Source organism: Saccostrea echinata, unplaced genomic scaffold (genome assembly GCF_033153115.1).
Source record: "Saccostrea echinata isolate AGI-Se365-2 ecotype Australia unplaced genomic scaffold, CSIRO_AGI_Sech_v1 ptg000003l, whole genome shotgun sequence".
NCBI lineage: Eukaryota > Metazoa > Mollusca > Bivalvia > Ostreida > Ostreidae > Saccostrea > Saccostrea echinata.
In genome coordinates, this window is record NW_026889752.1 from 13,690,001 (window position 1) to 13,705,773 (window position 15,773).

The 15,773-nt window shown below is 32.0% G+C and overlaps 1 protein-coding gene across 1 annotated transcript; it reads left to right on the forward strand.

The window, feature by feature from the left end:
• Window positions 1-5,048: 5,048 nt before the first annotated feature.
• On the forward strand, window positions 5,049-15,519 carry LOC133178601 (uncharacterized). Its single transcript, XM_061313332.1, has 8 exons — window positions 5,049-5,179; window positions 9,257-9,358; window positions 9,884-10,112; window positions 10,810-10,935; window positions 12,639-12,684; window positions 14,590-14,670; window positions 15,217-15,311; window positions 15,396-15,519. Exons 2-8 carry the CDS (start codon window positions 9,326-9,328, stop codon window positions 15,473-15,475), a joined length of 690 nt encoding a protein of 229 aa, XP_061169316.1. The 5' UTR covers window positions 5,049-5,179; window positions 9,257-9,325; the 3' UTR covers window positions 15,476-15,519.
• Window positions 15,520-15,773: the final 254 nt, after the last annotated feature.

The window sequence follows — 15,773 nt, forward strand, 5'->3', positions numbered from 1 at the left end:
AGACTAGAAAAAAAATTGAACTAAAAAAGAAACAAGATTATGCAATTAAACAATCATGATCATTTTCATGATTATTTCTCCATTATTTCTAAGAGACCCATTTCCCTTTTATAACATTTACGAGAACCTAAAATGTTTAAAACGTCTATATCTCAGATCCTGAAGTGGCTTCATCACCGAAAAGTTATCCAACTAGGTTATCTATCATACCTAAAATTTTGCAAGAAAATTGACTAAGCCATACGCATTATTTTTTTTTTCAAAGTGCGTTTATTTATATGGTCGATATTAACGCACTTTGAAAAAGAAATTTTATTTTTTCAAAGTGCGTTAACTTGGTCCCAAATTTAACGCACTTTGAAATTATTTTTCAGAGTGTGTTATAACACAGGTGTGTTCAATTTGATAACTCTACAACCATCTCTGAACACGATCTGACAATGCTGACCAGTGTGTTGGTTTCGCTTTCTCACATTTCTACTCTGAATTTTAGGTTTAATATTTTACAATTATACACTACAGATTTTCCACTTTTCTTATATATTAAACATCAATTTTACCTCTTGAAAGTGCAAGGATACGTGTCAATCAAAAGCGTCCCGGAATTCGTAGTTTTCATAATTTTCAAACGAAAAAAATTTCTAAACACATTTTCATAATATATCGGTCTGTTCCAGCAACATGTACGTCATTATATTATACCGCAAATTTTAGGAAATGTGAACTTCAAATCTGTGCCCATGCCCCATTTACATAATTTTAAAAAAGTTTGATATTTTAGCTAGAATGATTTGAAAGGCAGATCTTTTAGAAATATTTCGACGCCCTACCACGATGTTTTAAGTTTCGATTACACAAGATTAGGCCTACCTTCAAGGTTGAAGTATTTTTCATGGGATGTACACAATGTAAAGTTTTCACGCACAAACTGACCTGGGTTTGAGGAAGCATAATGATTGTGTTATAATACTCATCCAATATACCACCATTTTCTAAAGAAGTTCGGACATATAATATTATCATTGTTGGTCTTCTTCAAACCCGTCCTACATTTAAACAGTAGCCAATACATCTTTTGGAATGCGATTGGTGGTGTCCTTAGGTGTCCAATTATTGTTTTGAATTTTCATTTACATCCTAATATATCAACCAATCGGGTGCCGAAAACCGTTTTTATAGAACTCCTTACGGATAAAACAGTAGATAAATAATCTTTTGTAATATGACTGATGATAACCTGTAGATATGCAAATAGTTTCACCTTAGAAGTTAATTGGGAGAGAAGACAAAAACGATGCTTTTTTCTTCAAAATTACGATTTTAAGAATTTCTCTTATAATTTTTGCTTTCTTACAGAAAGCCATTTAAGGACCAAAAAACCGATTTTTTACCATAAATACATGTATGTTCCCAGAGCTATTCTACTTTTATCCAGTAGTCAAGTCATCTTTTATAATTTGATTAGTGGTGTCCTGTAGAAATGCAATAAGGTTTCGGATTTTTTTTTCACTTTGGGATTTTTATTTTCATTCCGAGGGCCTATTGAAAGCCAAAAATTCAAAACTCATTTTTTTTCCTTACAAAAACTTAAATTTTAACTGAATTAATGCTTCATCAACTTCTCTGATTTCAGATAAGTGATAAATTTGTCATTTAAAATACGATAATAATTCAATTGGTCTATCGGCATCATGTTCACGTGAGCATTTTATCCTCAATTTGTAACATGTGTGTAAATTATAGATTTTGCTAATTACCCTTGGAACGAAGGAAAGTGCACTTATGTGCGGCTTTTACTATCTTATGACATCTAGTTTTCATTTTGCTTTATGTGCAATTAAGCCGTGTAACTAAAAACAATGAGGACTTTCTTTTTTTAAAAAATGAAGGCACAAAGATTTTGTTCTTCGTGGGTTATGCGCAATACTAGTAAACAGACTGTATGAGTGTGCATTATGTTTTGTAGCTACACGCAAAAGACACTGTCCTTGAGGATGAAAGGTTTGTGCCAGAGATTATAAGGTAACAAATTATTGCTAAAAAATAACTTTACATGTTACATGTATGTTTTTGACTTTTAAAGAAGATGGGCGTGATTGGCATGTGATCTGCAGGAATAAGGCGTACGAAACATTTATAGTATAAATGTCTACGATTTGGTCGGCTGACCACAGCAGGACATACTTTACAAAGTCACGCACATGGGAAAATGTAACATTTAGTTTGAAATACTTTGTCAAATTTCATATATCAGTCCGCTTATCTTAATAATTACTACATGTAAAACTTAGTAACGCTTCACATAAATAACAAACACCTATAGGATATGGTTAAATGCAATTACATGTAAATATATATTAAAGTATCAGTAGGTTGGAAGAATTGCTTTCACTTTCGGTGCAGCAGAACCAGAATTGATCTATTTGAAAATAGATCTGTACATAAAATTAAACTTGCAAAAAAAAATTGATTGTACAAAAAAAAAAATATTAACGCTCCATGCGAGGATGGAACCAAAAAATATTTCTTTCTCATTGTTCTGGACGAGTGACGCATACTACTGAGCTACACACTTTATGGTTTTAAAGCGACGAAGCACCGCATTTACACATTGGAATTTTTTTAGAAGAAGTTTATTTTTGTTGTCTCTGGGTCTTCTCTCCATTTTTTACAAATGTTTGTTAGTTTCTTTGAATTAAAATACACACAAATAACGTTTCAAAATCATGGAGAGATGACCCAGAGGTAGCAATTTTTTAGAAAAACGTGATTGAAAATGTAACATTTTGTACCAAATGATTCATCTAGTCAATTTTCCATCTCTTTTTTAGCAAATTAAAATACCATATCGGGAAGATATTTCCCTTTCCTATTTCACAGGAATCCGATACATCAAAAGAATGCTAAAAGAGGGTGTTGCAGTTCTTTTGTTATTTTCCCTAAAGTTGTAGCAGTTTAAAAGAAAAAAATTAAGTAACAGAAAACGGTCTTAAATTTTTTCAGATACAACGGTATATACAGCACAAAGTAGAACAATATTTAGAAACTGCATATCGATTTCAAATTTGCCATTAAATTAAGTGTAAACGACTGCCATTGAATGAATGAAACAAAAGAGTTCACTCACTGATTTTACTGTCTTAAAAAAAAAACTTTCTCTTTTCTTTTGTCTACTTATTAGATGGTTTCAGGTAGGAAACTATTGATGCCTGAACTCCTATTGTGTAATTATCGGACTCCTCCAGGTAACTTTTGGACATTTAAATAGCAATGTTTTAAGTAAGATATATGCCTCATACAATTCTATATGTAAAATTATCAGACTGTTTTCGGCCCTAACGTATAGAACAGTATTCGGCATATATCCATTACATACATTTTTTTCTTATATCATGGAAGTACAATGTAACATCTCTATTGACAGAGAAAGAGAGAGGGAGAGAATGTCAGAAAATTAATGGATAATATTTTAAATGCATGCAGAATTAAATTGTTTTCCTTGATATTATGATCTAAAAATAATAAGACATATATTTAATATGTTATTATTTAGTGGTGATGTCTTAAAAAATTAAGTACTATAATCATTTTAAATAATTTAGTTTTTTCATACACATTTCGTTTCATAATTGTTCTGTTAATTAGTGGCTCAGATTTGACTTGAAACAACTAAATTGAAATGACTCAATGGAATTCCTTGGATATTGCATCAACAGCGTGATTAGTGGACACATTTTTATATATTGAAAAATATTAACGCACGCTGTCTACAGTACATCTTTCAAAATAATGTGCGAGGTGCACTTGCCATTAATTGTGCTTTTTATCGTTCTAACTTTTCTCGTGCAATATGGCGACAGTGACCATAGATGTGAAAAAAACGTTTACTAACAAGTCGACAGTCTATGTAAGGAAAAAAAACTATGCATGAAATAAACGTAAAATGTTAAATGTTTTTTATAACAAGCTGGACATACCCGTCGTATAAATAAAGTCATCTACGTATCATTATCTATATTTAGACATAACTCTTCATGCGTCGTGGGTATTTAAATGTCCTTCTCGATATAGGGAATAATCACGAGTTTCTGCAACACGCTCTTTCATGTGACAGATCAATGAATTTTTCACTTTTCAAGTGCGCCCAGATTCCTGTCGAATGCCAATCAAAAGCTCCCTCGTTCTTTCTGTAACATGTTACTGGGATTTAACCACTTAATATGCTTGCTTAATTAAAGCTGAACATGATTCGTAAAAGCAATGTGTCCGCCATTTTTGTTCGGATTCTCGCTATATCTGAGGACCCCTATATAAAGGGCCTGACTTGGACACTGTTTAGTATGATCAGTCGACACCGGTGTAGACGGACGTATGCTACACAGCACTCAAAAATAACTGTAATACCTCGTCTAATGCAGGAAAGTAGATACAAAAGAAACTTACAATTACAGTTGTACAGGTTAGTGCATTATACAAACAAACACAGATACACGTAACTACAATAAAATGTAAACAAAGGTATTGCAAGATAACCAGCACGAACACGGGTCGCCATTCCACGCCGATACCCGTGACAATAAAGCAGTCAGGTGTAACGAATGCGAAGAGTATACCCTGGTGTTGATGTATCGTAGATATAATATCGAAAATGGCGTATGCCTATTTACGAGTCGTGTTCAGCTTTAAGATTTAATCTATTTATCAAAGTGAAATAATTATTTGTGCTCTGGTCTGGTCGATAATGCATCTATTTCACTTGGCGTATTTTACGGTATTTATCGGTTCCAGTCATACTTGGGGATATTTGTAGCACCTAACACAGAACTCTGACGTCATCAGTTTGTGCTGAAACTGTTACCCACCCTTCTCCTCCCATCCCCATGAAACAGTGGTCGACTAGAATTTTGTTTTAGAATTGAGTGTTTAAGTTCAATATATTGGTTTTATATAGTTCACATTTGTTTGGTTTCTCTGAAGATTCTTTCTGAGTTTTTGTCTCTCTTTGTCTTTTTTTCTTGTCGAGTATTTATTTTTATCATTTCAGATTGTTTTTCGAGCCTCAGCTGCATCATTATCAAAGAACCCCTCGTCAAGGCCGCTTGGTTTATACCAGCCAACCGTACATGCCAGCAGTCGTTTCTCAAAAGTCGTAGATTTGGGCCTAAGTTAGTCCGACTAAGTATGTTACGCCAAAATTTAGACGGGCCTAAATCCGTTTCAGAAAGCGGCGTAAGACTGGGCCTAAGACTAAGACATCTCCGCTAAGCACTAAGCATGCGCAGATCATATTTTATTTGGTTTAGAGACTACACTTACATGTGGCGGATCAAATTTTAAAATATCAAACTTAAACCTAAATACAGAAGTAAAGCACGGAAAGCATGAGCGCGCGTGCATGTTTTCTCTCCTCACCATCTTTCAAACAGATATATTACGCAAACCCACCTGTATTTTCAAGGTCAAAGCATTAAAATTAAATAACTATTTTTCTATGCTCAAATAAAAAAATCTATATACACATGTAGGTACAAATTACATTAGAAAATCATAAACGTGTACACGATTGTGTTATTTTGATATACAATCGTACATTAAAACCCAAACGATGTACATAGTTTAAGCATGATAAGTACTTGTGAACAATTCGAATAAATTAAGCATGGGGTATTTTAAGTAGTTTTTCTTTGAATATGTCATATTGTTTTTCACTTATGTTAAATACATTAAAGCAAATACACATAAGGTAGTGGCAAAGGGCTGGAACAGGCTCGTAGCAACAGTTTAAAAGGTGGAGGGGGCAACTTCCCAAAAAAAATCTGACAAGCCAAAAACAAATACAAAAAAAACAAAAAAAAAAACAAAAAAAACCTGAACTACCAAAAACTAGGGAGCAACTTAACAAATTAATCTGACCAAAAAAACTTCATAAATTGTCCAAGTCAAAAACCTTAATATTATAACTGTCCAAGACTGAAGTCATAGAATTTGACAGTGCTCGACCTTACAGCGACAAAAAGTGTGTGGGGGAGAGGGGCATCTGAAGGAAAATTTACTATAACAGAAAAAGTGGAGGGCCGGGGCCCCCGGGCCTCACCGCGTTCTACGGGCCTGTGGAAAATTTAACAATTATGAAGTCATACACTAGTATTATTATAATATGGATAAGAGTTTTGAAAAATTATCAGTTGTATTGAATTGATAATTTCATAACAGAATAATCAATTCTAACTGAATTAGACTTATTGGCTAGACTTATTGGCATTCAACTGATACACGTATTATATAATATTACATTTTGGACATACAGTATTACATTGATATCGATATGATAATTTACACAGTCCATGCAGAAATACGCATATACAGCATATCCATTAGCACATGCATTCTTATTAAAGGTTTAAAGCTGAATTAGTTTTAAAACAATTTCTTGTAAGCCATATGACAGGCAAGCAATCTAGTATTTTTATAAATTTCTGAAATATTTTCATTTGATATACAGGTATTTCCAGTCGGGATCAGATTTATTTAGATCGGACAAAGTACAACTTTCAACACCATCATCTTTTCCTTAAATGTAGCAATTCCGTTTAATTTTTTATTAAGAATATGATCAAATAATATTTCTTTTATGGATGCAAATGTTTCTTGAAGATTTTATTTAGATTTAAAGATATTAACAAGTCATATGATTTTCATATTCATAAATATTTTTAAATAAGCAAAATTTCTTCTTCTTGATATTTTTTATGAGTATAATGCATTAAATGACAGCAAATTCTAAACTCTGTTTCTCATTTACAACAAAAACATTTTTTACACTTTATCGACCACTTTCTTTTCAAATGTAATATAAAGTGTTTATCTGTTCATAAGTCGATCAAAAAAGCATATTCAAACAAAATTCGTCTGAGAAAACTACGATAGATTGTATATGAATTAAAAACAAGTACCTATTTAAAAAATTTTTTAGACCCATCTTACGCCATGACAGTTACTCCTTTGAAATAGGAAAAAAACAGTATTATACAAAGGATATTTTAATTACTGTAACATTTTACTTTTTTTCTTTTTATGATATTTATATTTATGTCGATTAGTAATTATTGAATTAGAAATTCATATAATGAGTACACTATTGTCGTGTACTCATTATATGAATTTCTAATTCAATAATTAGTAATCGACATTTAATTAAAGGGGAAATTAAGGTAAAAGGTGCATTACCTTAATAAGTTGATGGCATAATTATCGAATATTTTTCATTATCGAAAATATATTGAATGCATATTGTTTGAGGAGTTTTATTAAAACATTATCGATTTCAAAACAAAAAAAATATCAAGGACCCAGCAGCGTTTTTAAAAAGTGTGCGGGGGATGGGGAAAGGGGGGGGTGGGGTTAGGTAATTGAGTAACCAAAATATCAGCAAACTTTAACAGTTCAAGAAAAGAAATACTGAAAGTGTAGGACAACCTAAATTACAACTTAATTTTTAACAGAAAACACTATTACTACAAAAAGCGGTAGGGTTGCAGCCCCTCCCCCAGACTACGTGTGCCTCCTTTTTTTTTTTTTTAAAAAAAAAAAAACTCTGGCACTTCTTAATTTCTTACCTAGTTTCACAATTAAAAATTCATAGTTACAAATTTCTAGTTCATCCCACCTTTTACGGAAAAAAAGTCTGCATCCTCGCTGGTTTTTTACTACCTTTCTATTTACCTACATAGTAATTGTATATTTCACGATTTTTCACATATCATATATGAATATGAATAGGTGTTTATATCGTGCGCGTAAAAAATAATTATTCTTTAAACTCTTTATGATCAAAACACTTGCCACTTTTTTCAAGTTGTGTACAGACTAAGAACTTACGCCTACTCATAAAGAGGCGTAGATTTAAGCTAAAGTTTAGTCTCGACTAAGTCTCCGCCTTTTTGCGAAACGCAACTTAGTTCGATTTTCGGGTTTAGTCACTGATTTAGTCCGGATTTAGCTTACGCCTGGTCGTAGGCATTTTTGAGAAACGGACCCCAGGCATGTTGATATTGAGCTTACCAGTAGTCTCATTGAAATCTTTTCCAACATTTTAACAGCAAACATTTTTAAGTATGGACTAGTCAAATAGTGGATCCATATCTGTGCCCAGGGTTCACTTGCATTGTAAGGGATGCCATTACAAGGCAGTATATTGATGCCTCGGCTCCCTCATTTAAGCGGTCGTGGCCCATTCAGTAAAATAAAATAGTAGTCAGTAATTTTTTTATTCTGTGGTTTAATACAATAATTCAAATTTAGTTTAATTTAAACTTATTTTTTTAGAATAAATCAGTAAGGATCGGGAAACAGGCAAAGCCTATACATATCCTCTCCTTGGCAATCCCTGCTCTTAAGTTGAATAAATCTTTCTTTCGTTAAACCATTGGACATTTAACCTACCGGAAACACACAAAAGTTTGAATTTATCAAATAAAGCAATGAGAGATCTGAAAAGTAATTAAATAGTTGATATCAGATTACATCATATATACTGTATGCATCTTCATTTCCCTCAAAGTAAAATTTTGTTTTTAAAAAATGCTTTCTCTTTTTCCAAAACTGGATTATAAAAATGTTTTCGTACAGTCAAACTTCTTTGGCTATAACTTTGCTATAACTAATTTGCATTTTACATTTTTTAAATATTTTTGATAATTAAATATTCTTTTTGTTTATATTATATTCATTTTATAGTTTGCTACTACATTGGCTTTAACTGTTACTTTTGCTTAAAAATAAAATTAAAAGCTCACAAAGGATACCTAATAAGTGGAGACAATGGATATTTTAATCGAATTTCTCGATAGATAAGTTATCGATTTGTACAAGATTTAGGTAGGTAAACCTACACACTACCGGTGTAATTCAGTAGGCATGATGAACTGCTAGCAAATAAGACAAACACTTAATAATGGCTAGAACTAAATAAAAAAGAAAATCTCATTTTTGACAAAGATCACTACATTCTTTCTGGTATTTCTTTAAGGATTTGAAATGAACCATAACTGATGAAAAGAAGATTAATATTGCAGTGAAACTGGAATTAGTTAAGCAAATGGCAGCAAGTTAAACGTTGCCAGTTGACACTTTTTACTCCTATATATCAATATTTTTTACTTCAATTTCGTGAAAAAAAATTACTTACATGTGCAAAGTTTGTCTTATAAGTGAGCTATTTCAAATTTCTTATCATCAAGAGCATGTTTACATTTAGCAGGAACTATTTGTAAAAAAGAAGGTGGGATGACTGAAAATCACATTTGTCTTATTAGAATTCCTTGACATGGAAGTTGTTCTGCTGTGCATAATTTATACAGTATGTAACTAAAGTCATTTTAATTGATCAAAATAATATCTAAAAGAAAAAAATTGACGAGAGTCCCAGAGTTTGGCAGTTCATATCATGTAAACCTGATAAATTCTTAATCCGTCTATTCTTGATCTTGATTTCAAAAACAGGAATATCAAAATTAATTGTTACCTCATTTTCATTTTACATGTATTTGAATACCCTTTCTTTTCTTTTTAAATTTATTATTTTAATCAAAACTTGCATTTAATCGTGCCTACATATATTGTGATACAACTTTAATTAATACAGAAAAAATTCTGTAGAAGTGTGATAGATTCCACTGCTATAGACCTCCGGTTTTCATTTGCTCTGTTACTGCTTGACGTGCTACTGCCTAATATTGCTATGACCTCTAACAGTTTTTCAAGCGGGATGTATAATGCGTATTTATTACTAGAAATGACACAGTTTGACACACGTCTACAAATTCATTATACCTTATATCATGTATATTTTCTAACAATAAATCTTTATATATGTGTGTTTTAGTTTATATTGTATCCTATAACACAAGGCTGTAATGATTCTGTGGATACCGTGAAATTCGTGGATAAATGTCCAGTCAACAACAAAGAATGGACAGTCAGAGCTGCAGATAAAGCGTGTCATCTTGTCAATCAAACATGCACCTCACCTAGTAACTTCCAGTATCACTGCCTAATGAATCCATCGAGAGATTCCTACATAGAAGTCTGCGCTCCACCACGCAATTTAATAGGTATGACACTTGTTGCCACTCCACCCAAAAATAATCGCACGCACACACACACACACACACACACACACAATATGTTCTCGTTTTCACGGTTTTGCACACATACATAAACAGGAGAGGGACTTGTATTTTTGAGTTTTACCCTGACCTCGATCTGGATTACATCTTTACCATGGACACTCGTTGGGTGAGGTATTTTGGTTAAAGGTCGCTGCAAGGTCCTAAACCTATGGGCACTCTATGGTGATCGAAGTATGAACCAGAAACTGAGAAAGGGGTCTACATGTAGGTGAGAAAATGCTAATGACAAGGATTTTATAATTACACAAACATGTTTTGGACGGACGGACAGACTATAATCACTATAAAGCAATTGCAAAGCAAGGTTCTAATAAAGAACTGCAGAACCTCTGGGTATATGTTGGTTATAAAAATAATTTCTGCATCCCGTCATCAATTGCCTGTGGGGGGGGGGGGGTGCAATAGTTCCATTCAATCGAAAGATAGAAGCAAAGAGAGGGTTTATTTGGAATTCTCACAATCAATATTTAACAATTTTATATTAATTTTGCATAAAATGCATGGTTAAAATCAGAAGACCCCAAAGCAATCAAATTACACAAGGAATGTTGAAAAATATATTTTACGTATGAAAATTCTACAGAATATTTAATAGTAGCGTTTTTTTTTTTTAACTTAGGTGGTTTTTGTCCAGAATTCAATTTGCTTGGATCACGGATACAGAATAACTATAAAGAGGATTCGGATTGTAAACAATTTTCACCTCCATGTCCTGTATATTACAGATCAACGGACGTTTACAAATGTGAGAATATATTACCATTATATATTGCGCGAGCCGCTATAGAGGGCGGTCCCATTAATTACATGTACATGGCGGTCCCATTGATGTACGCTGCAGAGATATATTTTTTGGTCAAACGGCACAGTTCTGATTATTTTTAGAAACTAAAAGTTAAGCTTAAGGTAGATCGTGGGTTTGCTGACGTCACAATAGGATTCGACGAAGAAACCTTTCCTCGTTTACAGTAACAACAAGCAAAAATTATCTTCAGCAGTATGCAGTAAAAAATAAAACATACATTAAGGCTTGTGTGGTCTGCAAAAATATTTATTTATAGGTAATTAAAAATTAAGGATGGATCAATCATTAAATTAAAAGTGTTTTTTACGCTGGAAAATGGAAGGCTAAAACTTATTCTGTTTTTCAAAGTAAAAAACAATAATTCATCATTCTTTGCATATATATAATTGTCACTCAATTTATTTCGGTGGAATTTAAAATAATACGTCATTTTTAAAAAGAAAATTGCGTCACAATCGACAACCCGTCGAAACCTTTTCGCAATGAAATATTAAGGAAAGTTTGTGCCACACAAAAGAATAGCCAGGCTGAAGAACAATGTTTTTAAAACAAAAACACAACACGAAGAAAAGACGGAAGATCCCCTCCACTTAATTGCAAAACCTTGCACAGACGAAAATTCATGGGAGGCAGGGAGGCGAATAATCTGGCACATTTTATTATAGATAACAATAATTTAAAATAGTTTGCAAATGAAATCAAATCCAATTTGATGCTTATTTCTTATATACATGTAGATTATTGTTGTTCTATATCATTTTTCCAGCATCGTTTGATTTATTGAGAAAAAAATATCATATGACTTCTCTTCTGCATGTTCATTGAAATCTGTTGGTAAACTATGGCAACTTTTATGTGACATAATCATCGATCAATTTACGGATTACATGCTTTATTTTGAGCGAGTTGTTGATTAATTCACATTTCGCGCTGGCAAACGAAAATAATGACGTTGCACTAACGTAATATAACGTCGTGATAAAAAATATAACACCTTTGTTAAAAAAATTGTAAAATTTTAAAGTTTTTTTGCAAGAAATTGAGCTAGAACACATATACATAATATAAATATATATATATATATATATATATATATATATATATATATATATATATATATATATATATATATATATATATATATATATATATATATATATTTTTTTTTTTTTTTTTTTTTTTTTTTTTTTGATAGATCGATTCTAAATTTACTTCACATTCATTTTGTTGAGTGAAATAAAATTCGTCTGCTTCATTTTAGTATTATGAGCATTGTTTTGAAATGCGTATACCGGCGTGAAAGACGCATTTTACTATATATTTCATTGAAATAGCGTCACCTGTCCTCATCAACATTGGTGCATTTGAAATACGATTACAATATAACCATGCAGACGAATTTCCCAAAAAATTCACAAAGAAAAATTTGAAAGGACGGGATTTAGCTGATAAATTTTCAGCGTATGTTTTCATACACACAGTAAACCCGCGATCTACCTTAGGTAATCAATTATCACATAAAGTTTACGTCATTATTTAATAAATTCTCTCGAAATCTTTTAAAGGAATTATGGTTTAACAAAATTGTTAAGAAATACATTATGCCAAAATTTCTAGCAGGCTTTGTAATTTTTCCATTACAGATCAGGACTGTTTTACATCTATAAGTAAGACACAAACAACACAAAGGTAAGCCTACATCTATATATATAAATGTACAATTAATATTTTTATTGTATAATGATCTAATCCTCTGCGCATTTTACTTTTATGTACGAGGCTATTCGAAAAGTTCCCGGACAGTGTTCTCTTTGTTAAAGATTCAAGAAATTCACTATCAGCACATTTCTTACTTTTGACTTATTTTCTGCTTCCTCTAGCATTTTCAGAGTTTATTCTGAACTTTTCCCGAGTGTAACACTAAACTGAATCCGCTAATCGCTGCTCCGTGACGTTTTACGATGCCATCTTTTTTTGCATTTTTCAATGAAGACTTTATTAATCTTTTGAAATTTGTTTCTTTTCAACAAACCAAAATATATCATAATTTAGCATATGAAATGATGTAATAATTCCATTTTAGAGAGAAATGACTATACAGAGATATGACTTCAGACATAATCAAGACATTATCAAGTGTTTTGTATGTAAAGTACTTAATATATCCCATTTTCGTATAGTTTTAAATTTTGGATAACTTTGAAAAATACCATGCTTTATTTGAATTTTTAAATTCAAATCATTCGAATTTAAGGACATACGCAACGTAGTTTGAACTTTATTGTCTTTGTCCCTGGAGTTGAAGAGTTCCAATACTTAAAGGAACTGTGTGCTACATTTTATTGTCTAAACACGCTGTTGTACACTTCTTCTAAAACAAGTTTGGATAAACAAAACATCTAGAATATATAATAAGTAATTTTTGTATATTTTTCTTTGAATTATACAAAAAATTTCATCAATTGATATCTTTTCAAAGCCCCTGGTAATGCATGCTGATTTTTTGTCTACGAACATCTGATGGCACTATAATCTTAAATCAAGAATATCTTGAAAAATTATCAGTAGGTAAGGTACGTTGCGTATGTCCTTAAAAGTCTGCGAACTTTTCAAACAGCTGTTGTACATGTAATCGTATATCTGTGATAATGATTTGAGACTCCCTTTTTATAAGTTGTACAACGCTTTCTATCGATCGTCCTTAAGCTCATCAGAGTGAGTTGATCTGTGTGACGTATTTGGCGTTCAACTTGCAGTCTGAAAATTTTTACACCAATGTTTTCAAATTCTTCTCCAATAAAATCATACCGCAATTGCCTCAAAACATTCTTATGTGAAAGGAATTAAAGTTTGTTGAAATGTTTTCCAGGAATGATAATCAAAATATAATGAAAATATGTGTTATTTTAAAATATCCGCACAATAATTATTGGGCAGAAAAAAAATAAAAGGCTTCTTAGCACCATGGCTGCGATTTTTTTTCCATGAACAAATTTTATTATAACTCATTCTATGGGGCCGATTTGACTACTGTATATTGCAACAAAAAGTGGGGGAGGGGGCCATCGGCCTTTCAATTAACATTTTCAACAGTACAAGGTTATGTTCGGAGAAAAGTAACCCCCCCCCCCCCGATATTACATGCCTGAGTAAGGTATAGGGCAAAAAAAATGAAGAAAAAAAACTAATTAAATCTTCTCAGCACAAGTCAAATTAATATGCGAGCATCCACATTTTCTGAGGATATATGTGTTGAAAAATCGTGCTCCAGTTGACTATAATAAGTGGTTTCAGTATAGGGTGTCAAATATCTAGGTAAACGATAAAGTATTTCAAAATCTTCTCAAAATTAGAAGAGCTGTATTCGGTGACAATAATACGGGTATTATTTAATGAAAAAGAGGTATTGCATTTACTTACATAGTCATTTGTCATATGAGCATTAGAGTCACAGGTGGTACATATTTTTATGCTCAATTCATTTCTTTTTTATTACATTTTTGTAACATGTTTTTTTCTTTACCTTATACTGAACTTTGTCTGGTATCTACGACAAGTATGATGAGTTTTTTACCCACAATAATATTTTTTTAGCCCAATAAACGAAAAAGACGTCAAGAAAATGTCTACACTTATCTACTCTCGTCCGACAGGGCCAGAGCCACTTGAAGATAAGTAAGTGTCCGTGGATACTGAATGTAATATTTGATTATATGAGATCTTGAAAACTTTTGCTAGCATAACTTTAGGCTTGCTCAAGTATCTGTGTTTTTTTTAATTCTTTGTTCAATTTTGTATTGTGTTTTCTCTACATGCTCTCTACCACAGTAAAATGATCTCAACATCTATGTTTGACATTAAAGAGAGTACTAAAACAAAGAGACTTTAACTTCTGCACTGACACTTTAAAGTTGTTTAAAATTTACGGCCAATGGAAATCATACATATGATCTTAAATATTGATTGTACCACGTAATTCTTAAATTATCAGCGTTTGGATCATCATGAAATAGACAGCGTTTGTTGCTTAAATGAATATCGTTTAAATGAGTCATACATTTTTAATACGTGTCCTTGATGAGAACATTTTTTTTCATGGCAACACTAGTGAGGAAAATATTAAAGTCAATCTTGTCTCTGGTGCATCATATTGAAAGCTGTGTCTATCTAAATAAAAATGAATTTAATTGTTTAAATACATTCAGCTTTATCCTATTGCAGCACCTCTCTGACTTTACCTCTGGGGTTAGGGGTCGGAGGAGCCGTCATTCTCATCTCTGTTATCATCATAATCATTGTCTTTGTATTAAAAAGAGGTAACAAACATTTACTTTTTCTTCCTTTTCATCTTTCTTTTCCAAAATCTGATAATCAAGTGTACGGTCGCTTCTCTGTTATAGGTAATTCAGCGACGCGGTCAACTGAGGATACAAAGTATAGCGTTGTATATTCTTCAGGCGAAAAAGATCACGGAAACTGATTTCAGAATGGAGAATGACATCACTTTGTACTATATCTCTCCCAAAAGATGATTCAAATTGGGTTTCCTTTTACCCAGAAAAAAAAACATATTTAGGCATATAACGGAACCTTTTGTAAAATGTATTTATACCTGCACAATTTACATCATTCATAATACGATATATATCAATGTATTTTTAGTATATCATCATCTATGAATGACAGTGTTTTAATCACAGAGCGTTATTTAATTTGAAGCATATTCAGTTTTTTGTAAGCAATAGTCCAGTGATCAAAAACTCTTAAGGGTTTTACTT